At 41.6% G+C, this 27926-nt stretch overlaps 2 protein-coding genes across 3 annotated transcripts in view; one reads left to right on the forward strand and one right to left on the reverse strand.

Moving 5' to 3' along the window:
• NT5DC1 (5'-nucleotidase domain containing 1) overlaps positions 1-27926 on the forward strand; it is a 420856-nt gene that overhangs the window by 60403 nt on the left and 332527 nt on the right. The gene's annotated exons all lie outside the window — the stretch shown is intronic.
• The window catches only part of COL10A1 (collagen type X alpha 1 chain), a 112952-nt gene that overhangs the window by 16043 nt on the left and 68983 nt on the right, over positions 1-27926 (reverse strand). The window contains exon 2 of one of the 2 annotated variants that reach the window (XM_075597664.1): positions 15076-15227. In XM_075597664.1, the coding sequence (XP_075453779.1) occupies positions 15076-15227 (152 nt within the window). Of the gene's footprint in view, positions 1-15075; positions 15233-27926 lie in introns of both variants that reach the window. The other variant, XM_075597665.1, reaches the window with a different exon arrangement.

Genomic DNA, 27926 nt, shown 5'->3' on the forward strand with positions numbered 1-27926 from the left:
CGTTTGCACTTTTGTTTTCTTTGTATTTCAGTTGCTCTAGGGGTGATCTCATCCCTATCATTATAGCTGCAGACACCTATCTCCAATATAGAGGTTGTTTTTTCAATATATCACATAGGTGATTAATGGGTTAAATCATTTACAATAGAGGTATTTAGTTGCGCACTTGTATTTGTTTATATCCATCCAATTGTGTTTATATATAAATTTTCATTCTCATGTATACATTTTAATATAATAAATGTATTTCTATAAGGCGAGGCTAGCTAAATTAGATTTATTCACATTAGAAAAGAAGCTTTTAAGAGGTGATATGATAAATAGGTAAACGTGGGAACGATGTTGATCCAGGGAGTAATCTGATTGCCAATTCTTGGAGTCAGGAAGGAATTTATTTTTCCCCTTTTGATATATCATTGGATGATATTTCACTAGGGTTTTGTGTTTGCCTTCCTCTGGATCAATATACTGTACATACGGATAAAGTATCTGTCTTCTAAATTTAGTATAGGTTGAACTTGATGGACGTATGTCTTCTTTTCAACCTCCTCTAATATGTAACTATGACTAATTGTAGTATTGTATAAATGTAATACAATAAATAAACTATGTTATCAAAAACGAATGTTGTTATTAGTTCTTATTAGGCATTTATTCCATTTAAAAAAAAAACCATTTGGGCCGGGGGCGGGGCCAGGGGGCGAGTAGCTTTTTTTTGTAATTTGTCACGCCCTGGTCATGACGTATATTTGTAGTTGGTATAATGTGAAGATAATTGTTCAGGTTTGAAGAAACTACACAAAGCTAGATGGAAATGTGTACAATAAAGAATTTTACTTTTGCACATTTCATGGAGACTCATTCAAAAACATACTAAGCAGTGCAATGACACAAGACACACTTTCAGATGACGGAAGACACCTTGAGACTCATGCAAGTGAATAGACATGTAGTTGTCTTCCAATGTTTGAATGTGTCTTAAAGAGAGATACATTCTTACTTACTGCTAAGTCAATATGGTCCTATCTCTTTACAACTTGGACATCTGTTACAAAAGACATATTGTATTAGTAATTACATTGAGTTACTGCTACAATATCTCTTTAAAGACATTTTCAATAAATTATTTGCCAAGTCTTGAAAAATCTTCTTTCAGCAAGGTCAATGTCTTCTTTAGTGTCAATGTTTCAAGGTGTTTTTCAACCGTTAAGACAAAAAACAAGCGCAAATACCGTGCAATATATACCGTTCTTACATCAAGTGATCACATTTGTGAGAGGGAATATTTAAAACAAAGAATGTCTGATACAGTTTTTCAACCGTTACCCTGCCTATGTAATTGTCTTTAGTAATGAGGAGCTACACTGTACACAATATTGGGATTGATCAAATTTGGCTCTGAGAACAATCCTTTTTCTTCCTGATCTTGGCGACAGAATGTCAGCCAGATCTGGTCTCTCTTTGGCCATTAAATGCAATAATATACAGAAAGAAAAATAAGGTTTCCACGAGCTTGATCCTGTCTCAATCTCAATAGGAAGTGCGATAAGGCTGTAACGCAGGTTTGTGGACCTTTCTGAGACGTGAATGTGTTCTCATTAATAAAGTGTTCTTTATTAATAGGATATTTAATACCATAATCCACCTTTAGAGGTTCTTTTATCAAAGATTTACTTGTAACCAGGGGTGGAAAAATCCTGGGCACCTGGTCGCCCAAGCACTTAAAAAATCAGTCCTGGCGCCAATGTTGTGACGCAGTGCTGACTTACTGGTCACCCCGGTGACCAGCAACTGCGCTCCCCATTATGCTTTGCTAGTGCAACAACAAAGCAGGATCGGGCACATTGTAACCGGCTCCGGTGGTGACTGACAGGTCAGTCCACACGGCGCCACGGAGGCAGCATGTTGTGAGGGGAAGAGATTTGAGACTGTTCCTATGCAGCTAACTTGGGAGTGGGGTGGGTTGGGTTGGTCAGTGTATGTCACTAATGCACTCTGACACACAGCCACTGAGTGGAGGGAGTTGAGTGCTGAGACAACAATCCCCTCCTCCATCCCCACCCACTCTTTACCAAGCTCTGGCTCCTAAAAAGTCCGACTGGCCCCTACATTTTTTTTTTAGAATTCAAACCAGGAGACACTTCAAAGCTCATCCATGCTATTATCTCCAGTGACACTGATCAGCCCTTCACCTCCCCCCCTTCCCTATTCTGAGATATTTATCTTTTTATGTGTTGGTGTTTCTGGTCCCTTTTGGGAAATCATTATGGCTGCCATCCAAGCATAACTCCTACAGGCAAATAAAAAGCTGGGATGTCATCAGAGCATGGCATGGCAGCTTCTTATTGGATGACCATGGGGACCATTATTAACTTCCTGTCATTTTACCGGCAAATTAAAGTTAAATAATTAAGGACCTGAGGGTTCTTGGAGCTAGGAATAGTGTGGTTCCTATCCAAGGGACCCACACCCTTTTTGTAATTGTTAAAAATATATATCTGTATTTGCAAATATGGGCAATTACTGCTTTACATTTTAGACCTCTCAATGGGAGAAGGAGTGGCTCATTGAGTAAAGACACTGACTGGCACAGAGTTTGAAGCAGGTTCAATTCCCAGTTTCGGCTCCTTCTGACCTTGGGCAAGTCACTTTATCTCCCTGTGCCTCAGGCAGCAAAACATAGATTGTAAGCTCAATGGGGCAGGGACCTGTGCCTGCGAAATGTTTCTGGAAAGTGCTACGTAAAAAACTAGCAGCGCTATAAAAGAACATTCTATTATTATTATTATTATTATTATTATTATTATTATTATTATACAGTTTCTATGTTAAAACATAATAATTTCACTGACCATTATTTGTCCTGGGTTGTTTAATCACCTGAGTCATTTAACCAGATCACATTTTTTTTCCCTTAAACTTGAGTTTTGAATGTACTGTTGTGAATGTTCATGGTCTATATCAGGTGTGCGCAAACTGAGGGAAAGGTACAAGATTTTCCAAAGGGGGTGCAGCGGTTACAGAGGTGCCGCACTCTTCTCCAAGGCATTTAAATTAAATGCCGGTTGACCACTCAAGGCCTCTGTAACGTCCCTTACCTTGTCTTCCAGTGACACGTCGTCATGGCAACACAGTGTCAAATGACGCCACGTTTCCATGACAATGTGACGTCACATGACCTTGCGGTGCCATTTGACGCAGAAGCCAAGGTTAGAGGGGGACAGGGGAAAAAGTGTGTGCACCCCGGTCTATATGATCTGAGATGGCATCTAAACAACTGCTAATTCAATACGTTTTTTTATCTTGTAAGAGAATCTATTCTTTCTTGTTGTGTTGGTACATACAGTAGAAAAAGCTTACTGTACCTAGCCAGCAAAGACCATTCAGACATTTTAGACTACTTTAAAGAAGTATGGAGAGAGATAAGTTGGGTATTACCCTAAGATACATGAAAAAGAATGAATGGGTTTGAATCCAAACATACTGATGGTCTCTGACCTCCTTAACAAGGATGAAGCAGTGAGACAAATATATCACAAGGAGACATTACCAGCATTGGACAGGGATGGTACTCGACTAGATTCAAAGAGATATCAATAGACCAAGATGATCAAAAGGAAGATGGGAGGGTGAAATCAGAAAATGTGTTGAAGCAACGTGGAGAAAAGGATTGCAACCATACTATCTAGAACTTCAACTTGCCTTATAATTGGGAAAACCGGTATTTTGTGTTAAGAATATGGTATCGACGACTTGGATTTTGAGAAAATACAGTACAGTAATCCGTTGTCACGGTTGTGCTCGCCACAAACCGGGACCGGACCGCGGGGCTGAGGTGGGGTTGTATAAGCACCGACCTTAGACCGCGCAGGCTGATCCAGATTGCACAGTTCGTAGTCGTACGTAGCAGGGTCAGGACTGGAGAAGGCAGCATTGTCAGTGGACAAGCCAGGGTCAGGACTGGAGACATCAGGATAAACGTTGTTCAAGCAGGAGTTCGGCAACAGGTAGTCAGGAGTTCCCCGCTTCAGCTTAGGAGCGCGGGAGTGGACTCTGCGCGTGCGGCGACCAGGGCCCATGGTATTGGTCTCAGGAAGTGATAGGTAGACCAGAGTGGGCACACCGTCAGGCAGCAGTGGTAGATCAGCGCTTCAGCGCAAGAGTCCTGAGCGGGCTGGAGAATCCTCCGCTTCAGCGCAGGAACCAGGACATGGCCTCTGCAGTAGAGAATGAGCAGCAGGCCCCAGGAACCAGGGAACTGAAGGCAACACTGGGGAATCCTCCGCTTCAGCACAGGAGATAGGAACAGACCGCTGCGTTACACTAGCAGCCGGTCTCAGGAAACAAGCAGCTGAAGTAAACAAGGAGAGTACTTCGCTTCAGCACAGGAGACAGGAACAGACCGCTGCGTGACACTAGCAGCCGGTCTCAGGAAACAGGGAGCTGAAGTCAACAAGGAGAGTACTCCGCTTCAGCACAGGAGACAGGAACAGACCGCTGCGTGACACTAGCAGCCGGTCTCAGGATACACAGGATAATCAGGAAATACAGGCCCCTGCATGAAGACTAGCAGTAGGCCTCAGGAACTAGGGAATAACAACTAGAGAGGTTAATACATACACAGACAAGCCAAGCCAAGAGCTTATGGCAGAACACTAGTGACATCCAGGAAGGACTATGCTCGGCCGGGGAGGAATGTGGGGATGCAGTACTTAAAGGCCAGCGGGCCAATCCCGGAGGGGGGTATGAAGGCACTGCTCCAATGAGTGAATACAAGGCTAGGTTGCAGTGATAGGTTGCACATCTGCAGTAGATACCAGAGGGAGTGTTCCAGGACTGCACAGGTCTGTGAGGCAAGGTAAGCAGTAAACTGAGGTGTGGATTCCTTACATCCGGTGACATATTTGTTTGCACCAATTTTGCAGTTTGGAGATGTTAGTTAATAATCCCATTATATGCTCTAGTCATTTTTCAGAAGGACAATGTAAACTTCACACTTGTGTAAGGTGACCACAGAGGTTTTGCAAGTACATATGTGCTCCATCTTCCTAATCCAACATGTGTGCTGATCAACTAATGTGCTACATTTGCAAAGGGCATTTATCATAGTAGCAAATATGCTATTCTGCGTTGTTGGACACAGGGCCTTATTCTAAATAGTCCAATGTGGATGTTCAGGCCATTGTCGTCTGAAAAATCCGAATTTACTGTAAGTCTATGGGGATTTTCGGATGAAAAGGGGCCAAACGGCTTCATTGGACTATATACAATTACTTCCATAGTTGCAAATGACAGTGACCTAGTTGACAAATTGTGCACAAGAAGATACTTGTGACCTATGCTACAGATTTTGATTGAAAACATAGTTTAGTATATGCCACAAATAGGTGCCCAGAAATCAATTGTGTCCTTATGTTTAACCTTGGGTAAGCATGATACAGTATTGTCTTTCATGGAGGTTATCAGACTTTTAGGTGATTTAATAATTTGGTATCCATTACAGTATGTGAAACACCTTTCCCAGAGAAATGGAACAAAGAAAAATAAATCTATTCAGAAAGTGTTCCTTGGCTGTTCAGCTCAGATCTGCTTTAGAATCTGCACTTTTATCTTGTAAGTGTAGCCATGTGTAAGATTGGTGTACATATCTCTTTCTCATGCTGGCAGTAAACCTGGTAAGTATGCAGGATTGCCAGCAACAATCAATGGAGGTTTGCCCTCAAACCCTGGTGAGGTGTCATATATCCCCAAAGGAAGTGACAACATGCAATGTGCCCACACTTAGTGGTACAGAGCAGGTTTGTTCTCTGGGGGGTGATATAAGACACGGCACTGCCTAAAGTTAGAAGTCAGTTTCCTGTTGTTGTGCTGCCTCTGTTCAGTGAGAGGCATGTGAAGATTTGCAACAGTGTTGCAGTGTCTCATGCTAGCTGTGAGTCAGTGAGCATACGCAGCACATTGAGCAGAGTGAGAGGAGCTGACAGAGTTAATGGAGCTGACAGAGACAGAGCAGCTCAAGAGAGAGATGCAGGATAGAGAGAGGAGCTTACAGCAGACAGAGAAGCTGGGGAATCTCTTTGAGAGTAAAGGTGGAAAGCAGCTCTATTAGGGAGAAGGGACCTTCCTAATGGAGTGCTGCACAGAGATGAGCGGCTGAGTTGCTATCTGTGAGGGGCAGCTTGCCCATACCATGCAAATAAAGATGCCCTGTTCAAAGATACCCCCACTGTGTGAGTGTGAGATTACTCAACATTGGCAGTCACCAACGAGAAGGAGTTCCTCACCAGGACCATCTCCCTGCGGAAGCATAGATCCTGATGAGGTGGAGGTGCTGCACATGATGTAAGTAGGACTCGCACCCACTACCTCAGCTACCTGTCCTGATGACTTCCCCTCATACCATCAAGCGGGAGACTCAGGAGTCCTGTTACTTGCAGGTGCACCACCATACACGATCACGTAATGGGGACCGGTTAGACCACACGGGCCAAGTGAGATTGGGGGGGTCAGACAAGGGGGTCCACCCGTTACATAAGAAAGGAATTGTAAGATGTTGAAACAATGGCCATACTAAAAGGAAGCTCTCTGGAGACTGAAAACCGTGCTCTGCAACACAACACCCTTACGGCGAAGACCAGTATACTCTCAGCCATGAAACACAATCCTTAAAATGTGCAATATCTTGTAACTTCAGATATGTCTTATAGCTTTTCTAATATGAACCCCAAAACACCTACAGTACTTGGCTAAGTAAAAGATGCTGCTGTCATTAAAAAAAATGCAGTGATAGGGGCTTAGTTACAAGACAGGGATTTTTAAGAGCACCACTCTGCCTGATCATTAAATCATATCACACACAAATATTACATGACCTAAATTTAGTACTACGTGAAATCTTGCAATATAATGCAGTAATAAGCCGCTGAATTATTTCACTATGGTGACATCAATTGTGAGATACTGCTGAAGCACAAGCAGGCAGGATTATTATTCATAAGACTCGGAGCTGCATTTCAAAAACTTATCACTGTCCAGCCCAGCTTGAACCATAACGTATTTTAATAAATATAGGCGTTTGAAAATTGCTAGGTTAATAGCCAGTTTTTGAGCTAATAAAAGACAATAGACGATGACAGAAGAAAACACAACTGAATTCTTTGCACATGGTAAACTAGTTGGGTATGTGTTGTGAAGGTCACATACTGTAGGTTGTTTATTTGTGGCACCTAGATGTTCTGTGAATAAGTCAATATACATTTGTGTAACTAATGTAAAGCAACATTAGTGAATAACTAGGCAAATGGCATTGAGAACTATGTATGCATCTACAGTACTTTATTCAGCCAACGATATTACAAACAAAAAAAACATAAAGTCCTAACTTTTGAAGGACTTGAACTTGGTAGTTTCTTTTTAAACCGGCATTCAAAGCGGGCAATTTTTTTTAACATAGGATTGAATCAGGGGGTCTCCAGAGCTGAACCCCATTAATTTGAGCTCCTGGGACCCACTGATTCCCGAGACACTTACCTCCGTAGGGGGTGCCGGTAGCCACTTCGCTCGGCAAGCGGGGTTCACGTAATGGAGTTTAGAAGCGCCCGCACCCTGAGGGCCAATAGGAAGCTGTGATCTCGGCTTCGGTTTCCTATTCGCCTGCGCGATGTGGGGGCTTTAAACTTTGCCAAGATACAGACACCCCCTTTGGAGGTCTCTGTCTCAGGAAGCATGGGTTTCCCTTAAGTGAAATGAATGGGGTTCAGTTCCAGAGACTCCCTGCTTCAAACCTATGTTAAAAAAAATATGTATTGCTCCTTTATGTTGATATAAACTGGTCCTTGTTGCCAATACTTGAATGAAACACTATATTAATTCCCTAAAATATTTTGACCTTAAAAAGGCATTACTGGCGACATTTAAAAAAAATATGTATTCTTTTTGTTTTAATATATGCAGATTCTGATTACCTTTCATGAAAACATATAACCTAAGCTGCCAATAAATTATTTCTCGCGAAATCGATCAGCAAAGATGCTGCTTCCCCGGGATCACGTAATGGCCGCCTTTCAGTTTCAATCAATCCTTCAGTCTGCAGATACAATGTAAACCGGCGCCTACAGAGTCCCATATAGGAAAAAAGTTCAGTCCAATGGTAAAGAAGTGTCCAGAAATATCCAATCTTGCACTTCACGCTCCACAGCAAGATGTTACAAGAAGCATGTGATGCAAAGAGAGACAAAAGAGAGAAAAGTCATAGTGCAACAATGCTACAGTATAAACACATAAGACAAACAGGACAAGACAATACTAGACAAACACAAGCAAGGCTGACAAATAATACAAGAGTTAATTTAATACACAAAAAATATCAAATGAGCAAGGCAGATGACGGATCCGGTGGTAAAACCGGAATCCTACTTACAGGACGTTCATTTAATACAGACAGGGGTGTATGGTGAGTGATGTACGGCCGCGGCGTCTGATGGATGCGTGGCGTCCAGTAGTTGCTCCAAACACTGTCCCTAGCTCCGCAACCGGATGTGCGTCACCAGGGGTGGGTCTCAGGCTCTCCAAACGCTGTCTGCCACACCATGGCCAGAAATACGTCACCGGGGGCGGGTCAAAATGCCAAAACCCCCTTCTCCTACTGCTGTACCTCGAACAAACTCCTGTGGGTACTCTGCCTTAGTCCAAATAAACTCTCACAAACTGCCCAACGCGTTTCGTGCGCATGCGCACTTCTTCCCCTGATTTTTCTTTCTTTTCTCTCTCTTTGCATCACATGCTTCTTGTAACATCTTGCTGTGGAGCGTGAAGTGCAAGATTGGATATTTCTGGACACTTCTTTACCATTGGACTGAACTTTTTTCCTATATGGGACTCTGTAGGCGCTGGTTTGTATTGTTGTTTTTTGCTTTGTACTAACTGTGTTTTGGGTTAGTTTCACTCGGCAGCCTAGCCTTACATCATTAAGGTATAGTGTGTAAGGTCACACACATTTTTTATCACCTTATATGTTTATATACACTGTTTATTATATATTCACAGCCTTTTAGCGCTAAATACACCATTCTTTTTTCCTGCAGATACAATGTGTTCTTATATAAGGTAGAGGGCACATCCCCTTAAAACAAGAAGGAACCGGCGTTCCAGAGGTCTTTATACAATAAAAAATAATATTAATCCACACGGTGTGGATTAAAATGCCTTTTATTTTTTGTATGAAGACCTCTGGAGTGTCGGTACCGTCTTGCGTGCCGGTAGTGTCTTGTTTTAGGGGGATGTGTCCTGTACTACAGGTCTCTACAGCGGTGGATGATCGCTGTGCACCTGAGGCAGTTACATAAATCCAGTGGGTGCACCTAATTCTTTCTTCTTATATAAGGTAACATTTAGTATTGTTACAGTTTGCAGATCAAACTGCTGGAAACATGGGCAACAAATAATCACAAACAGGAAAATGTGGCAAATATCTTGCACTGCTTGGGAGGTGTGCTAAAGCCTGCTATAGAAATCAAAGTATGCTCAGTACGGTATATTAACACACCGCAGAACTGATTTATTAAAAAAAAAAAAAACACATGTTAACATAAACACTAAATTATTTAGACAGCTTTAGGCCTAGACCGTATTTGTTTATATTCCTAATGATGGTTTCCTGTGAGAAGAAGGCGTTGTTACAAACTGTGAGATACTTACTGTGTCCCACAGTATTGTAATAACTATCTGCAATTCAGCAGGCAGTAACCTGAGTTGTTAAAAGCCATATCTTTTATCATACACTGCTACTCTGCATCCGTTGTAATGTCAGCAAATATGCATAACCGTTCTTTAGAGTGCAAAATTGGTGTTCAAAAACAGAAATTGTCCAAGATCATTTTAGTGATTGGAAAAACTAATATTTATTGAGGAAAACTTTTCGAAGTTCCTATATAAATGTTATCAGCCTATGTAATTTATTTAATGAGCACAACTGATTTCTGGCTGTCAATAGATTTTATATTTACTTAATAATTGTTCATACAGATTATAGATGATAGATGTTGGCTATTCATTAACCCTTTAAGTACCTGCGTGCCAATGGCCAGTACAACGTCTAGTGAATGTAATCATTATTTGTTACTAGGCGAGGGCCCAGTTACAGCTCTCCAGGAATAGTTGGACTGAAAATGGGAATTACAAAAACATGCACTAGATTGATCAAAGAATAAAAAACTGCAGCTGGACAGTTTTTCTAAACATAGTTTTGCAGATGGGAGACTTTAATACGTTAGGTCCCCAAGCTATTTTTTTTTTTTTTTTTTTTTAAATCAAAGTTATGTTTAAACAAGTAGTCTTAATTTAAAACAATGTTTTTTCAACCAGGGTTCCCCGGGCATCCCTAACCCCCTAGGGTTAGGAATCCTTACAAAGCATCTGATCTGAGACGCTATTAGAGAGGGTTGGGGTCCCTTAAATCTGATCTCAGACGCGCTATTAGAGAGGGCTGTGGTTTCACAGAATTTCACAATATAATTATAGGGTTCGTGAACCAAACAAACGTTGGAAACCACAGATTTGAAAGAGAAATATATGGCTGATCTCTGTACAGTACTAAACAAAGTATCTTTACAATGTATGATGCATTTGTTTGCAGTTTTCGGCACTGCTGTTACATATACTGTACTGTGCAGGGGCCTATTTCCATCTACTCAAAAGCAGCCGAATCACTGCCATTGACTTGAGTGGCCACTTCAGAGTATGTTGTATCAGCCCTATAGTGGCAGTAGTAAAGCACATGAGCGTGTTCCCTCGACATTGTGGTTTGTTCCCTTTCGCGGAGACCAAGGCAGTGAATATTTAAAGATTAGCATGGGGGTTGAGGAGGTCAAGTGGCAGTCACATGAACAGAACAATCACTATAGAACCTGGTTCTTGATATGCGTGCTTCAGTTTGCATGCTGTGGGCAGTAAAGAATTTTACGGAAATTATCTACATTGTTTTTTTTTATATATTTGAATCGAGCATGTTATTGTACCTTTAATTAGCAATATTAGTTAGTGCAAATATTTGAATTATATCTGGATATGTTAAAAAATAATAATAATAGACATTGAGCAATTAGTGTGTGTATGTGTGTCCCTCCCCAAAAACCTGGTTGCCTACTTTGTCACCTTGCTTGTTTGTTGCCTTTGGACTTTATGGTAATGAGGGAAGTACACATTTCATATCCCCTTAATATTGAACACTTCCCCATCCCAATTTGGGTTTCCAAATTCCAGGTATTGCTAATCACTTATTACCTATACAAATCGCAGCCATGAAATAGTACAAAGTTACAGTATAACTTGGTTATAACAGTATAAATGATATTTTATCTCACTGTTTAGAGCTCCATGTAGTTTACCTTGGGGAAAATCTGTTGACAATATAAAACCCAGTTTTTCTAGGCCTCTTTGAATCTGGATCCAGATGGTCACCTTAGATTACTCCTACAACCTTTATCTCTATCCACCAATCTGACATTTGTGACTATTAAAATCAGCTGAAAAGTTTTGGAAGATCGGCCTTCCCGTTGCAACCTTTGCTGGAAAAATGTAAATACTGTATTGTTTAACTATGTACTTTTGTGGGGCCGTTCCCTGACATATCAACAGCAACAAAAAGGCATCACTTTACAAAAATGTAAACTATGGCCTTCTTTTTCTATTTGATATCTAGTAAGTTGCTATCGCTTTATCTAATATAAAAGAAAATAATAGATACCAAAAACAGATGTGCTTTCTCATTCGTGTCTAACATTACCTTCTTTGCGCCTTACATAATGAATATCTTATGAATGGTCCCGGAAGGTGTACTGGATTGGTGACCTTCTACATTTGAGCACTGTATATCATAGAACTCTGTTCTAACTATCTATTATGAATATCTTACGTTGATATTTACTGCCCTGATGACTTACTTACAAATAGGATAAGAGTCAACAGAGGAAGGGCCACTGTATTCATTAATCAGTTATTTGCTTCTCCAAACTCGGACTTCTTTATATTATTATTTTTACTAGACTTGGTTTGTTAGTGTCTGTGCAACTCTGTGCAATGGGGAAAGACCAAGGACTAGGAAGAGGGACAGTGACTCATTTTGGAGTAGGCTCATTTGTTCTATACTCCCAAACAGATTAACATACACCCCCATTTTATGATACCTACAAACATACCCTGGGAAATAAGCAAATAAAAATAGGTTCAATTATTCAAATGGATTATTTGTATAGTTCATCCAGCTAGCTTCCCATCTCTCTCCTCTCACCAACAAAAGCCTAAATTCATCTACCTTGGGGAAGCAATATTTTTTCGGGGAAATTTAGCACAAATCGGGCCCAAATGACAGGCAAATTAGATGTCAAATCGTGATTTTGCTGCATCCATAATTCTTTGTGAATATGGTGTAAATGCCTGATTTGTATTGCATTGGGCCATTTTGCATTGCTAATATCGAAGTTTAATTCATAAATAACTAATCTTTAAACACAGCCAGTTATGTGGCAAATTTGAGTTTAATTTGCAAAATAATTTGGGTATTTTACCCAATCATAAACATGGGACTGCTGTCCCCGTAAACAGTGCAGTGGTTTAAAAAAATTACCACTTTATACATTCTTTGCCAGGCTACAAAACTGCTTTCTTCCAACTACTGCTGCTAGGAGGTGCAGAGAAAAGGCGGCCCCTGCTTGATGAGTGTAGGGTGGTAGAGGTGGAACTTCTGCGAACTAGATGTACTTGGACTACAGTTTTTGAGGATTACAGTATGTTACAGTATAGTCAAAGGATGGATTATAGATGGCAAATTAAGTCTAAATGACATATTAAGATAGTGAACCTAAATCTTTACAAAAACAAGGTTCAGTCACTTATATTGCCAAAATGAACCAATGCTATTCATACTGTATGTGTAAAGGTATTCTACTGTATATTGACCAAAGTGACCCATCAGGCAGATTTTGGCCAAAATTCCACATGAAGTCCATGGGGAATTTTCCACCGAAGACAGCTTTGGTTGATGTAGGAAAAGCCCCTAACTCTGAGAGATTGATTGCTTTTTTCTTTTTGTTTTGTTTTTATAAAAATAAGACACCTAAAATAATTTTAAATATTTTTTTAAACATGTAAAATGAGATTAGGGTGGGGCTTGATCTCCTCTGGCTGCTCCCTTTTGTGACATCACTGTATCCCATCAAGATATTGTAATGGTAATATCCCCCCTTTTGTTCCTTCATCTTTACTAACTCTGACAAGGACAGCGTGAGCAAAGGGTAATGGGAACACTTGACTGACAACCATGCCTGAATAAAAAGGAAAACTCTCTTAGCCTCCAAATATACCCAAGCAATTAAATATTTGTTTCAAGTATTATTTGTTTAAGGAACACATTTACATTAACTTCTTTACTGAATGTTTTTGTCAGCTATGAGGGATTGCGCCTTTTTAAGTGACATGAAAACTTGATTGAAAATGACGAGTGTTTTGGGCAGATTATGTTGCAAACTAGAGTGTAAACACTGACAAACTATGCAGTGGATTTCTTTAATCCATATATTTTACAACAGGGGTGCTCAACTCCAGTCTTCAAGACCCCCCCACCCCCCCAACAGGTCAGGTTTTAAAGATATCCCTGCTTCAGCACAGATGGCTCAATAAGGTGCTCAGTCTTCGATTGAGCCACCTGTGCTGAAGCTGGGATAACCTTTAAAAACTAACCTGTTGGGGGGTCTTGAGGACTGGAGTTAAGCACCCCTGCTGCAGAAGTTACAGTACCAGCATTCAGTTGGTCTTAAATGTGAGAGAACTGCTGTACATATCAAAAGGTGACTCCTTGCACTTATATAGCCGTCTGCCTTTGAAAGTAATTTTCATTTGAATGAGAAGGTACTTTTGCTTGAGTCCGTTAAACACATTATTTGTGACTGACCTCTGATAAAACTGCAGCGCCGCAGTTTGTCTGACACACAAAAAAAATAACAATTTAGTATAGAATATATCCTACTCCCTGGTGTTCAACCTTTCGATTCAGTAACTGCCACACAAATATTGTTTGTGGTCATTGTTATAACATTTGTTAAACTCCTTATTGTAGCCCTTACATTTTTAGAACACTTTTTTTTTTTGTATGGTTATTTTACATTTTTTGGCTGTAGTTTGGATAAAAGAGTTTGTAATGTCTGGTGAATTATTATTACAACAGTTAAAAAATAAATAAATCAATGCTGGGTTGAGTTTCTTAAAGAGTTCTCACAAATCATATTTCCACTAGCTACTACTCACTAACACCCAGGCAGATCAGTTGAAATGAAGTTTTTTTTTTTAACACTAGTGATTTGTTTTTGCACTGCTATTAAACTGCACACAGGGAACTTTAAATATTTTACCCATACATTTGTTGGTTGTTTATGTCCTTCCCTATTGAGGCGTATAGCTTGGATTTGTTTCTAATGAGTGCAAAAGTCCCACTTATTCACTGTACATTTCATTAGAGAAATCACATGGAAACAGCAGGGTGGTTATGCAAGAAATTCATTTTAAATGCTCAACATCTCACAAAGAAGAATAACGTTTGTGCACTTTAGTATGTTGAAAATTCCAAACAAGCAATACATTTGCTCTGGATCCATAAGGTGGGTCACAAAAATATATAATTGCACAGTGCTTTAATTATTTTGAGACTTTACAATTCTACCGACCTGAAATTGAAAAAAAAATGCTATTGTTTTTTAACGATCTGCTTAATCTATGCCGAATAATGTATTCATATACTGTAATCTACAAAATAATAGAACTGCATTTCTATCCAATTGTGATGGTGGGTAGCTTAGAACGTCACACTAGTGTGTTACCATTTCTGTGTTCAAAATCTCTATAAATAGCCACTGTTTCAACACCGCCAAGTATTGGTTAAACAACAATGTACAGTTAAAGAAACGAACACTACATAACAATAAGGTCAGTGATAATTCAGTACAAGAAGTGTGTGGTTGTCTTGCACAGGTGCACCACCTCGGTAATATAAAGCCAATATGATTAGGAAGGAGGCTGCAGGCTTACCTTGGCTCTTCGTATTAAACGGTAGAAATGGTGGTGGTCCCTTCACACTGGATTGCTTTGCATGCCTTTCAGGGTAATAGCCAGCAGTGTAGACGAAGTTTGGAGAAACCAGGAGTAAAAGGATGCTTGCTGGTAAATGCATATTCCCAAGCCTGTTCTGCATGAGAAACAAAATATTGTCTCACTGAAAGTCCTCTCTATAATTTTTCAATAGAAACCATTTAATTGTAACTTCAAGTTTTACATATTCATGTCCACATTTATCGTTCTATCTGCATTTCACCTGGAAATGTTCTTTTTAAATCATGGAAGCAGTAATGTTCTATCCCTGTCGAAGAGTATTGTACATAGTCAGTGTATTCAGCTGAATGTGGGTTAGACAATTCAGTGAAAACCTATCTTCTGCACGTTGTTTTGAAAATGATGCTCTTTGAACAAGTAAGACTGAATCGAGCATCAAGAAAAAATGTGAGTCTATTTTTGTTCTGTCATTTCAGCACTGTGCGGACCAATAGCTGAAAGTTCCCTAAAGCATGTTTTCTAACAAGAAAGAGAGACTGGAGAAAAAGGGGAAACACAGTTACATTGCAGCTAGAAATATATCAATTTACCTAACTACAACTCACTCATCAGCTGAGAAGATAATCTGCTGCCACTTGGTGTTTGCAAAAAAAAACCGTAGCAGAAATCTTCGCCTTTTAATTTAAGTTTGCAATAAATCATGCCACTTCATTGAAACACACAGTACAAGCTTCCAGGGGGCTAGAAAAAAATAGAAGTGCTACATTTATCATACTATGTTATTTCTTATGGATGTGTGATGAAGAAGCTCTTGGGTAGAATCTCACTGTAATGCATTTATTTATACTGTTTATCCAAATGTAATATTAAGTTACTTAGGACTTAAACTCCTCCCTCAGAATGTCGAGCACTAATTGTAAGGAAATGTATCTGATGCAGACATGGTAGATCAGGTGGATTCTCCCCCAGGGCTGTAGTATTGCGTTTCTAATGTCTCACCCAAGAGGTAGGACAAGTACACAGCATCTTGTGTGTGCAGAAAAAGGGACACTTTGGGAAATTTTAGAAATGTTGTGTTTCAGCACAGGTGGCTCAATTAGTAGCTCAGTCATAGACTGATTGAGCCACCTGTGCTGAAGCAGGGATATCCTTAAAACCTGGCCTGCTGGTGGCCCATGAGGATTGAAATTGGCCACTCTTGTGGTAGGCCATAGCATAAGTGGCATTTTGAACCCCAAAGTCCCTTAATTCTCAATCTGTGGTGAATAGAAGATACAATCACTATCAGCCCGGTTATGAGATTCACCAGTAAGAAATAGAACAGTTTACGTAGTAATTTCTGAACTCCAGGTGCGTACATAGAATTTTACAGGTATAATTAGTTATTTCTTCAAAGAGAAGACAGTTTAATTTTTGGATTGCTTATGCACAGAAAGATAAAGCAAATACCCTAAGTACACAATGGTCTTGATCTCGGATCTGAATGGTTTTCCCACTCAGAATCAGTCCATTTACCACTGGGCCTTTTCGCTTAAAACAACCAAAAAAAAAAAATCATAAATTACACTGTGCAAACTAAAGTCATTATTGAACCTTTACACAAATTGGGTGCAGTGGTAATCCTACACCCAAATAAATACATAGCAGAAGGAAACGGCCGACTTGCGTGCAGAATTACGTACAAGAAACTAATCATTGATCCCACACAGGAATATAAACAAACCACCTACAATTTGAGCAATTGATATCCTAGAATCCAAGATTTCTGGCTTCTAAAATCCGCAAACCAGATGGCTATGGCAGACAAATAACAACAGGTGTGGACACACTCATACTGGATTATAAGATTTAGCCAAGGGAATCCTAAAAGTGCTAGTTACAAATACCAACCGCTTCATACAGTACATGATACCAGACACTTTCCATTGCCATCTACAGGCTCTCATCATTTTCATTCGATCTTACCACTCTGTTCATCACATCTAAACTTCTTTCCTATTTCTATATATCCGGTCCGTCTGTTAGGAATCGTGTTGTCTCCCCATTGTTTATTGCAGTCTTTCTCCCGATCTTTATCATTCCTCTATGCTTTTTAACATAGTCAAATGAATATTTAGTCTACTACTGTTTGACCCAAAGAAGATGGTTAACTTAAAACTTGTCTTAAAAATATATACATTACTCTGTTAACCCAAATAAAGGTGTAATATTTGACAACACGTTTTACATGTGATCTTTAACACTTAGCCATACTGGTCTCTTATTCCTTGTGTAACATTAACAAGGAAAAACTTAGGTACTACACTTTTAAAGGTATGTTTTAATCAACCAATAGCTTCCACTTTACCAGCTTTTGAACCGCATGGTTTTTTTTGGCAGGAATTATATATATATATATAAAAAAAAAATTTAATATATAAAAATCATGTATAAAAAAAAAGATGCATAACAATGGATATAATTTATATATCATATACATGTATTAATTTATATTACATATAATTTATTTCTATTCTGCCACCACACGCACCTTCTTGCAACTCATTGATCTTGCTATCCTCTCTATTATTGCTTATTCCACAAAGTGTATAATTTTACAAACTATTTCAGTTTTAGTTGTCGTCTTTTTTAACGTTTCAAATAAGTGTATTGATGAGAACTCCCATAGTGAGTCATGTTTTTTTAAATAACAATCATTTGATAATTTAATATACACACCTATGCTTATGCACAATGAATAAATGTGTTCTTTTATACTTGTGTCAAGTTTGTGAATTGCAGTATTTCCATTTATTGTGTAGGGATAATGAAATGACTTTTTAGTGTGTATGCCTCTTATTTAGCGTACTATACAACCACAAGAAAAGCAGAACAATGAATAAATGTAAATCCACCAAATCACAACTTTCTCATACGTACTACACAGGGTTCTACCCGTTGCTCGATTTTGGACTGCTGCAACCATTGTAATCTTCTGGGATCTAGCTCTTTAAACATAAACATTGTACTACCTTTAGTACTCCCACTTCAAGGACCACTTGTTCCCTTTTTGCCCCATTCAGTACTGTATAAAAAACAAAATGTGGAGTAAACTATGGAATACTTTTTTTCAAGACCAATATAGCTCAACCCCCTTATAGTGCTGTGCTTGGGATCCAAAGAATCACATCGTGCTATAAACGGATCGCGTTAGAAAGAATCCACAATTGTATGCATTGTACAATAAAGTATTTAAGATACCAATAATTGTGTTGTAAAGTATTCATAAATACGAAAATTGGGAGCCACGATTACATCGCGTTATAAGCTGATTCACATTGTAACGGATCGCGTTATAATGGGGTTGAGCTGTATGTTGGGCTCTGAGAATCAATGGGCAAATTCCAGTCGTTTTGTCAAGTATACCTGCTCCAGGCAGCGCATATAGTATGTATTCATCTTAGTTGTGCAATTTTTGTGTATGTCTGCCTGTGACGAGAGGAGGGATTTAAAGAGCAAGTGGGATGAGTTAGGGTGGAGTTATCTGCATATTTGCACAGGTGTATGTATTAAAGAATGTATGGCTTGGGTAACTTTTCTTAATGGTTTTCTGCATTTGTTTTCTCCGTCACCATAAAGGTGGCGTAAATCTCTCTTTTTGTTGCTCAGAATTTGCCAAATTCTAAAAAACTGTAGAAATAGACTGAAGCTACACCAATGAATAACAATGTTAGAGGCAATGACAGAGTTTGTTTAAACAGCAGTACAAGAAAATGAACCACTACCTTTTCCATGTGCATGGTTTCTTCTATGGTGAGTGTAGCACAATTGACAATGTATCCAACATTAAACTATACGAAAGGTAAATTTGGCTGCAGGGAATATTTTTTGTTTGCATATTAGCTTCACCAACTCACCAATCAGCCAAACATTTGCTAGTACTATCTGACAGCTATGTTGTCAGTGGGCAAAGAGGTTGAATTACAAAGGAACCAAGCTGGACTGAACAGAAATATGCTGCCAAACCAGCTGAGTCACAAAACGCAATAGATTTAAGCCAGCTGGGGCAAGCACTTGCAGACATGAGCCTTCAGCCAAGTCTGGAGCGACAGGCTGCTTAGGCAGCTGACAAAGTTTTGGCCAAGCCAATATGGCCTTAGGACAGAATTCCATGAGATCAATTGCAGAGTAAGTGGTAGAAAATAGATTGACTATGTCAAGGAGGTGTATACAAGTAGACAGCTCAAAAGAATTGGCCAAAAAAATCTGAACAAAAGGGCCTAGAAACACCTTTAAATTATTTCTTACAATTCACTGTCAATGCAATTTGAAGCCAGAAGTATATATCATTTTTCTCCATTAGTTGCAAGCGTTTGCTGGCATTGTTGAAATCTCACTGTATCATTTGTTACCGTAAGTACTGTACGTTCCATAAACCATTATTAGGGCGTGAAGCTTCCAACTGCAAGTTAAGGCCACTTTTTTTATTTTTTTAGCAAAGTGAGACTGTTGTGGAGGTCTAATAAAGTAGATTAAGGGTTTTCTTTCAATAAAGTAATGTTTTAATTTTATAACAACATTATTAAGCCTTTGGATGCCCAATGGCATAACCACTGTATCATGGGGGTCTGGCACTCCAGGGTCCAATGACGTAGTGGCTACACCATGAGCTTCCTTGCTAATTTTCTGGGGAAGATCTCGTTCTGCACTCCTCCTCTTTCGTTCCTATCAGTGACACCGCAAATACGTGATCGCAATGTGCCGGAGGGGATGTTTTTGCTCTAAATTTCCTAAATCTATCATATTAGAGAGCTTGTTTCTGCGACTGTTATTAATCACAGCCCAAAAGCAAGAATGAGAGCGTCTGAGGCTCTTGATTAAAAATAAAATATATTTTTAATAACATCTTGGTAGAATTCTGCCCTTTTATATATACTGAACATGTACTTTGCGCTGTACAAGCACACCCTGATTGGACAAGACCTTAGATAGATCACAAGGATGCTACAGACATACATGGAAACAATATAAACAGGAATCCCTGCCCCGAAGAACGTATAATCTATGCTGTGTAATGGGAGATCAGGAGATATAATAGGATATCATGCAAGTGCAAAATGTGAAATTGTGTAATCAAAGGGAGCCTCCTGCGGCTGTAGAATTTACATTTACAAATGTCAATAAAAGGAGAAAGTGTAACATAAAGAATGAGCAACAACTTGGTAGGATGTGGCCTAGCATTAGCTAATAAGATCTCTTGAATGATCTCATGTGCCACAAATGAACTAAACCCACCCTTAGGGCAGTATGCGTGTGTTAGGTTCAGTATATACTGTAACACTAAAAAAATAAAAATGCAGGGACATGCTTGCAAACAATATATACAGTACATCTCACAGTCTCTTCTTTTAAATAAAGAAATAATATGCAATATTACTTTAATATCCAAATTATTATTCAGAGTTGACTGAACATATCTGTACAGTATTCACAACCAATATCTGTGTGGTGCCCGTAAAATGCTTAATGGTTAGAGGAGGAGGTTAATGCTTTAGACACCTTTCCTCGGATATGTTTGTATAGCTGAGAATAGCAATGCAGGATATGGCTCTCACATGGGATAAAGCAGCACAAAAGGCTTTAGGGATGCTTCTGTGGGTGGCCTCTTGTGTAATTAAGGAAACAGCCCACACACATATGAAGAAAAGCAGCTAAAAGCTTTTATTTTTTTTCCATAGTGAGAAGGCCACCCACTGAAATGTCCATGTACCACTCCGTATAAATGTGCCGTTAATGGTAAATGTTCCCTACTCGCTGGGTATCCTTGTGCAGCTTTCACTGTTTTAATACTGTTGAATTGACAGAGCAATTTCTTAATTTATTGTCTATGGTTTGACTTAGCTTAAGATGGTGAATTCTCAAATTAGTAATGGTCAGCCCTAAATACATTTTTTATTTTATTTTTTATTCCTAATGATACTTTTTTTTTTTTGTTACCGGTTAACAATGTTGAAGAACATACCTTGGTATTAACAAAATAAAATACATATGCAAGTGCTTTGAAGTACTATGTAATGTATTTTTACATGCATGAGTGTGTATTTTAGAGCTGGGGTTCATGTCCGTGTGTGGGTATTTGCCATTATAGATGTAGTTTCACCTAGGTTGTTTTTTTTCCTATATGGAAATCAGTGCATCCTTGGAGCTGAGCCAAGATAAGTTCAGCTTCGAGGAACGCCCTTGTTCCCAAGATACCTACCTGCAAAGGTGCCCCTGGTACCATCCCCTGCTGGGGAAACAAAATTGAGGTTTAAATCTTCCCCAAGCACTTGGGGCCTGTAGGAATCCACAACTTCCTTCCTTTGCAGTTTCCAATTGACCAACAGGAGATTTAAAAACCAGGAAGTACCTGCAGCACCTATAGAGGTAAGAATCTCCGCAACCAGCGGGTCCTTGAAGCGGAAATTAACACGGTTTATCTCTGGGAACCCCCTACTTTATATATATATATATATATATATATATATATATATATATATATATATATATATATATACACATATACATATATATACACATATACATATACACAGTGTTCGACAATCCTATACATTTACTCGCCCGGGGCGGGTGGATTTAACCCCCAGGCGAGTAAACATTGGCCCAAGCAGCACACGTGTTTTTTTTTTTAAATTTCCCCCGTTCGCGCTGAAATTTCCCTGCTCGCACTTAAAAAAAAAAAAAAACTCCCTACCTGACTGCTGTTTGGCGCGCGCTCCCAGGATTTGTGAGCCCACCCCCAGGCTCTATATGAGCCCGCCCCCAACGAGCAGCCATTCTTTCTGCCCGGACATCAAGAGTAAGTACACGCCATGCTGCGGCCCCTCTGCTCCTTCCCTGCGATCCCCCTGGTCCCTACATGGCTCCCTACTCCCCACCGCGGCAGCTCTCCTGTCCCCTCCTCCTGTCCCCGTCCCCTGCTCCTGTCCCCTTCCCCTCCTCCTGTCCCCTTCGTCTGCTCCTGTCCCCTTCCCCTCCTCCATTCCCCTGCTCCTGTCCCCTTCCCCTCCTCCTGTCCCCTGCTCCTGTCCCCTTCCCCTCCTCCTGTCCCCTGCTCCTGTCCCCTTCCCCTCCGCCTGTCCCCTGCTCCTGTCCCCTTCCCCTCCTCCTGTCCCCTGCTCCTGTCCCCTTCCCCCTCGATCCACCGATCGCTGCCCCGGCGGGAGGTCCCCACTGCTGGCAGCCCGGTTGGCGTGCGGGGGGGGGGGACTCGGCCCTAACCACGTGACTCCCACCTACCCTGCCGCCTCCCCGCCAGCTAGCTTCATGCCGCCGCGGGCTGGGGGGAAGAAGCAGTCTGCAAAGCTGCTTGGCCGCGCACTGTGAAGACATGCCGGCGAGGGGAGCAGGGTAATGGCGGCCACTGCGGGGCTGACTGTCGCCTGGGGGATACCTCGCCTCCCACCCACCCTGCCTCCCCAAAGCTTCCAATATGCCCGCGTGAGGTATGGGGGGGGGGGGGGGTGTCGGGTATGGGAGCAAGTGTATGTGTGTATGGGAGCATGTGTATGGGAGCATGTGTATGTGAGCATGTGTATGTGTATGGGAGCATGTGTATGTGTATGGGAGCAAGTGTATGTGTGTATGGGTGCAAGTGTATGTGTGTATGGGTGCAAGTGTATGGGAGCAAGTGTATGTGTGTGACACCAGAGGTACCCCCCCCAATCAGTCACCACCCCCCCAGTCAGTCACCACCCCCCCAGTCAGTCACCACCCCCCTAGTCAGTCACCACCCCCCTAGTCACACCACCCCCCGTCAGTCACCCCCCCCCCCGTCAGTCACCCCCCCCCCCGTCAGTCACCCCCCCGTCAGTCATCCCCCCCATCAGTCACCCCCCCCAGTCAGTCACCCCCCCAGTCAGTCACCCTCTCTCTGTGTATCACCCACCCTCTGTGTGTCACCCACCGTTTCTCCCCTCTGTGTCTCTCCCCCCACACTCTCTCTTTCCCCCACACTCTCTTTCCCCCACCCTCTCTTTCCCCCACCCTCTCTCTCTCCCCCACACCCTCTCTCTCTCCCCCACACCCTCTCTCTCTCCCCCACACCCTCTCTCTCTCTCCCCCACACCCTCTCTCTCTCCCCCACACCCTCTCTCTCTCCCCCACACCCTCTCTCTCTCCCCCACACCCTCTCTCTCTCCCCCACACCCTCTCTCTCTCTCCCACACCCTCTCTCTCTGCCACCACTCTCTCTCTCTCTCTCTGCCCCCACTCTCTCTCTCTCCCCCCACTCTCTCTCTCTCTCTTCTCTCTCTCCCCCCACTCTCTCTTTCTCCCCCCACACTCTCTCTCCCCCCACACTCTCTCTCCCCCCCACTCTCTCTCTCCCCCCACTCTCTCTCTGTCTCCCCCCACTCTCTCTCTCCCCCCACTCTCTCTCTCTCCCCCCACTCTCTCTCTCTCCCCCCAACTCTCTCTCTCTCTCCCCCCACTCTCTCTCTCTCCCCCCCACTCTCTCTCTCTCTCCCCCCCACTCTCTCTCTCTCTCTCTGCCACCACTCTCTCTCTCTCTCTGCCACCACTCTCTCTCTCTCTCTCTGCCACCACTCTCTCTCTCCCCCCACACTCTCTCTCTTCTCTCTCTCCCCCCACTCTCTCTTTCTCCCCCCACACTCTCTCTCTCCCCCCACACTCTCTCTCTCTCCCCCCCCACACTCTCTCTCTCTCCCCCCCCCCACACTCTCCCTCCCCCCACACACTCTCTCTCTCTCCCCCCCACTCTCTCTCTCCCTCTATCTCTCTAACCCCCCCACACTCTGGATCGCTTATTTACCCTATATATCTTACTTGCCCTATACTACACCGAAATAACCTATACTGCTGTCTTCCAGATCTGACTCAAGCTTCACACGGAAGATATCGGAATCCCCCCCTAACCCAGAAGACAGGTAGGGAACACATCCCCTCCAATGTGTAACATTGCGGGAATGAGGTACCTGGACATTGAGGGACTGCGGATCAGGTAAGATCCCAGGCGGGATTACTGCTTTAGATATTGTGAAGCGGGGGCGTCCAGGTACTGGTTAAGAGGTTCAGGAAACTAGTCATTCACCTGTGGCTTTTATTTCTAGATCTGAAATTTACGCACACACACGTAACAAGGCCTAATTGTAGTATAATGTAATACAATAAATACATTTATGTCAAAAATGAATGTTGTTCTTACTAGGAATTTATTAAATGTATTTTATTTATATATTTTATTTTAAAGCGGGGTTGGGGGCGGGACTAGGGGCGGGGGCAGGACTAGGGGCGGGGTTGGGGGCGGGACTAGGTGGCGAGTAGATTTTTTGGTTGGGCGAGTAGATTTTTGGGTGATTTGTTGAACACTGTATATGTATGCTGGGTGACAATGGGGAAAGACAGGGTTGCGGACCTGTCTAAGACATGCAAATGAACATACAGTAATATTTACAGTTGCTTTATGCTTTACTGTGGAGGGTTTTTGTCACTTTTTTTACCCACCATAACCTTAATGACAGTGGTGATTACCTAGTCTAGTCTCAAACCTGCAAGCCATTAAGACCAGCCTCACACTGATGATACCCATCAAGGTTGAAACATGTATGTGAGTAGGTCTAATGGCTTTGCATCTCATCCCAGCCTCTGTTTAAAAGCTGTGTTTAAAACAGCATGCATTGGCTTGAGGATTGGCTTGTGTAATACGAGCTTGAGACAAAAGGTGGCACTGAGTGCTCATTTGCATGTCATTTCCCAGAATCCCTTGCTGCAGTGGAAGTGCTGTATGCTGGGTGACAATGGGGAAAGACAGGGTTGCAGACCTGTCTAAGACATGCAAATGAACATACAGTAATATTTACAGTTGCTTTATGCTTTACTGTGGAGGGTTTTTGTCACTTTTTTTACCCACCATAACCTTAATGACAGTGGTGATTACCTAGTCTAGTCTCAAACCTGCTAGCCATTAAGACCAGCCTCACACTGATGATACCCATCAAGGTTGAAACATGTATGTGAGTAGGTCTAATGGCTTTGCATCTCATCCCAGCCTCTGTTTAAAAGCTGTGTTTAAAACAGCATGCATTGGCTTGAGGATTGGCTTGTGTAATACGAGCTTGAGACAAAAGGTGGCACTGAGTGCTCATTTGCATGTCATTTCCCAGAATCCCTTGCTGCAGTGGAAGTGCTGTATGCTGGGTGACAATGGGGAAAGACAGGGTTGCAGACCTGTCTAAGACATGCAAATGAACATACAGTAATATTTACAGTTGCTTTATGCTTTACTGTGGAGGGTTTTTGTCACTTTTTTTACCCACCATAACCTTAATGACAGTGGTGATTACCTAGTCTAGTCTCAAACCTGCTAGCCATTAAGACCAGCCTCACACTGATGATACCCATCAAGGTTGAAACATGTATGTGAGTAGGTCTAATGGCTTTGCATCTCATCCCAGCCTCTGTTTAAAAGCTGTGTTTAAAACAGCATGCATTGGCTTGAGGATTGGCTTGTGTAATACGAGCTTGAGACAAAAGGTGGCACTGAGTGCTCATTTGCATGTCATTTCCCAGAATCCCTTGCTGCAGTGGAAGTGCTGTATGCTGGGTGACAATGGGGAAAGACAGGGTTGCAGACCTGTCTAAGACATGCAAATGAACATACAGTAATATTTACAGTTGCTTTATGCTTTACTGTGGAGGGTTTTTGTCACTTTTTTTACCCACCATAACCTTAATGACAGTGGTGATTACCTAGTCTAGTCTCAAACCTGCTAGCCATTAAGACCAGCCTCACACTGATGATACCCATCAAGGTTGAAACATGTATGTGAGTAGGTCTAATGGCTTTGCATCTCATCCCAGCCTCTGTTTAAAAGCTGTGTTTAAAACAGCATGCATTGGCTTGAGGATTGGCTTGTGTAATACGAGCTTGAGACAAAAGGTGGCACTGAGTGCTCATTTGCATGTCATTTCCCAGAATCCCTTGCTGCAGTGGAAGTGCTGTATGCTGGGTGACAATGGGGAAAGACAGGGTTGCAGACCTGTCTAAGACATGCAAATGAACATACAGTAATATTTACAGTTGCTATATATATATATATATATATATATATATATATATATATATATATATATATGCTATACGATACCGTGTGAGCAGATATCAGAGGCAGCACTCCAGTAGATAGTCAAAAAAATGGTATTTTAATGTTATATATATATACCATTTTTTTGACTATCTACTGGAGTGCTGCCTCTGATATCTGCTCACACGGTATCGTATAGCCTATTTGATTTATATAGGATTAGCACCCACCTATATCTACCTTGTTCTCATTTATTCACTATATATATATATAGATATATATATATATATATATATATATATATATATATATATATATATATATATATATATATATATATATAATATAATAAAAATAGACTTTAGCATGCAATACTTCCTTAAGTCTGTGTGTCTGTGGCTTTCTGGATATGGCTGTCTGCATATTCTACATGTACAGTAGGAGTTTCTGCTAATGGGACTGGGCGAGTACATGTTAAAAAGTGTAAATATGCATATTTGCCTGAGAAGTTGCATTAATGTGTCATTTTATGGATCTACAGATGTAGCCAATGTTATTACTCCCATTGACAAGGTGTGATGTGTTAACGTCACCGCATTATTGCTGCAAGATTTACCGCGAGTGCCATTGAAAACAATGGCAATGCATGCGGTATCTCCTTATTACATGCAATATTTACTCCGTTATTTCTTGCTTTCTTCTACGTTGACGTGAGTTATAACAGTGGCTACATCTGTATGTGTGTGCTGCTACGTGCACATTAGCTGTTGCCTGTAAATATCACTAAGGGTGTATCTGCTTTGTTGCCTATTAGTCTATGCAACAAAAAAGATGGACCCAGATAAGACAGAAATTTATGTAGAAATGGGATACAGAGGCAGCTAAATGATTGTTGTGGAAAACATGTCATATTTTAGTCCTACTTGGAACAGCACATTTACCTGTATCTCGACCCTCAATACAGTACATACCATGCATTCATTTAGAAGTGGATACATAAAGAGGGGGGAATTGCTAAACAGCAGCAAGTGACCAACCAACTCATAACCACGTGACTGTGTATGAAACGGTTTTGTATTAGTGTCTTATTTCACCCTCTGTCTTATCTTTGCTACCCTTTCACCAATTGCTTTACTTTCCTTCTGCCCATCTATTTCTGTCTCCTTTAACTGCATACTCTCACACAACCCCTGCAGTATGTTACCATGGAGTATGATATCAGATAGGGCCACCTCCAGTGGAGAGAGCCGGGACAAGTGTCCCGGGCCTGTTGGCTGCGGGAGCCTCGGCCGGCCAGCGTTTGAAGTTGGGCCTGACCTCTCTGACCCCGGTGCTTGCCGGGCCTCTCTTACTTTGGCGCACGCTGGAAGCTGGGCCCAGCTTCCAGTGCACACCGGCATGAGAGAGCAGCTTGGCACAGGGCAGTGAGGGAGGCACAAAGCTGGGGAGAGCCAGGGCCTGGTGGCAATGAGAGGGCCAGCAGCCGGGCAAAGCAGTTGGGCTTCCCTCACTTTACCGCCCAGGGCCTTTCTCTGACGTTGGCGCAGGCACTGTCATGAGGGAGTCCTGGCATGGGAGAGAGACAGACAAGACCACACAGTGTGGGAGGGGGAGAAGCTCAATAAGAGGCCCACAGCAGCTGGGGGAGACACGGGGCACTGGAGGCCTGGTGTGGTGGTTGGGGGTGGAGGGGTTCTCTATGTATATGGCAGTGGGGGTTGTACATACAGATGCAGCGGCTGCTAT

Source organism: Ascaphus truei, chromosome 4 (genome assembly GCF_040206685.1).
Source record: "Ascaphus truei isolate aAscTru1 chromosome 4, aAscTru1.hap1, whole genome shotgun sequence".
NCBI lineage: Eukaryota > Metazoa > Chordata > Amphibia > Anura > Ascaphidae > Ascaphus > Ascaphus truei.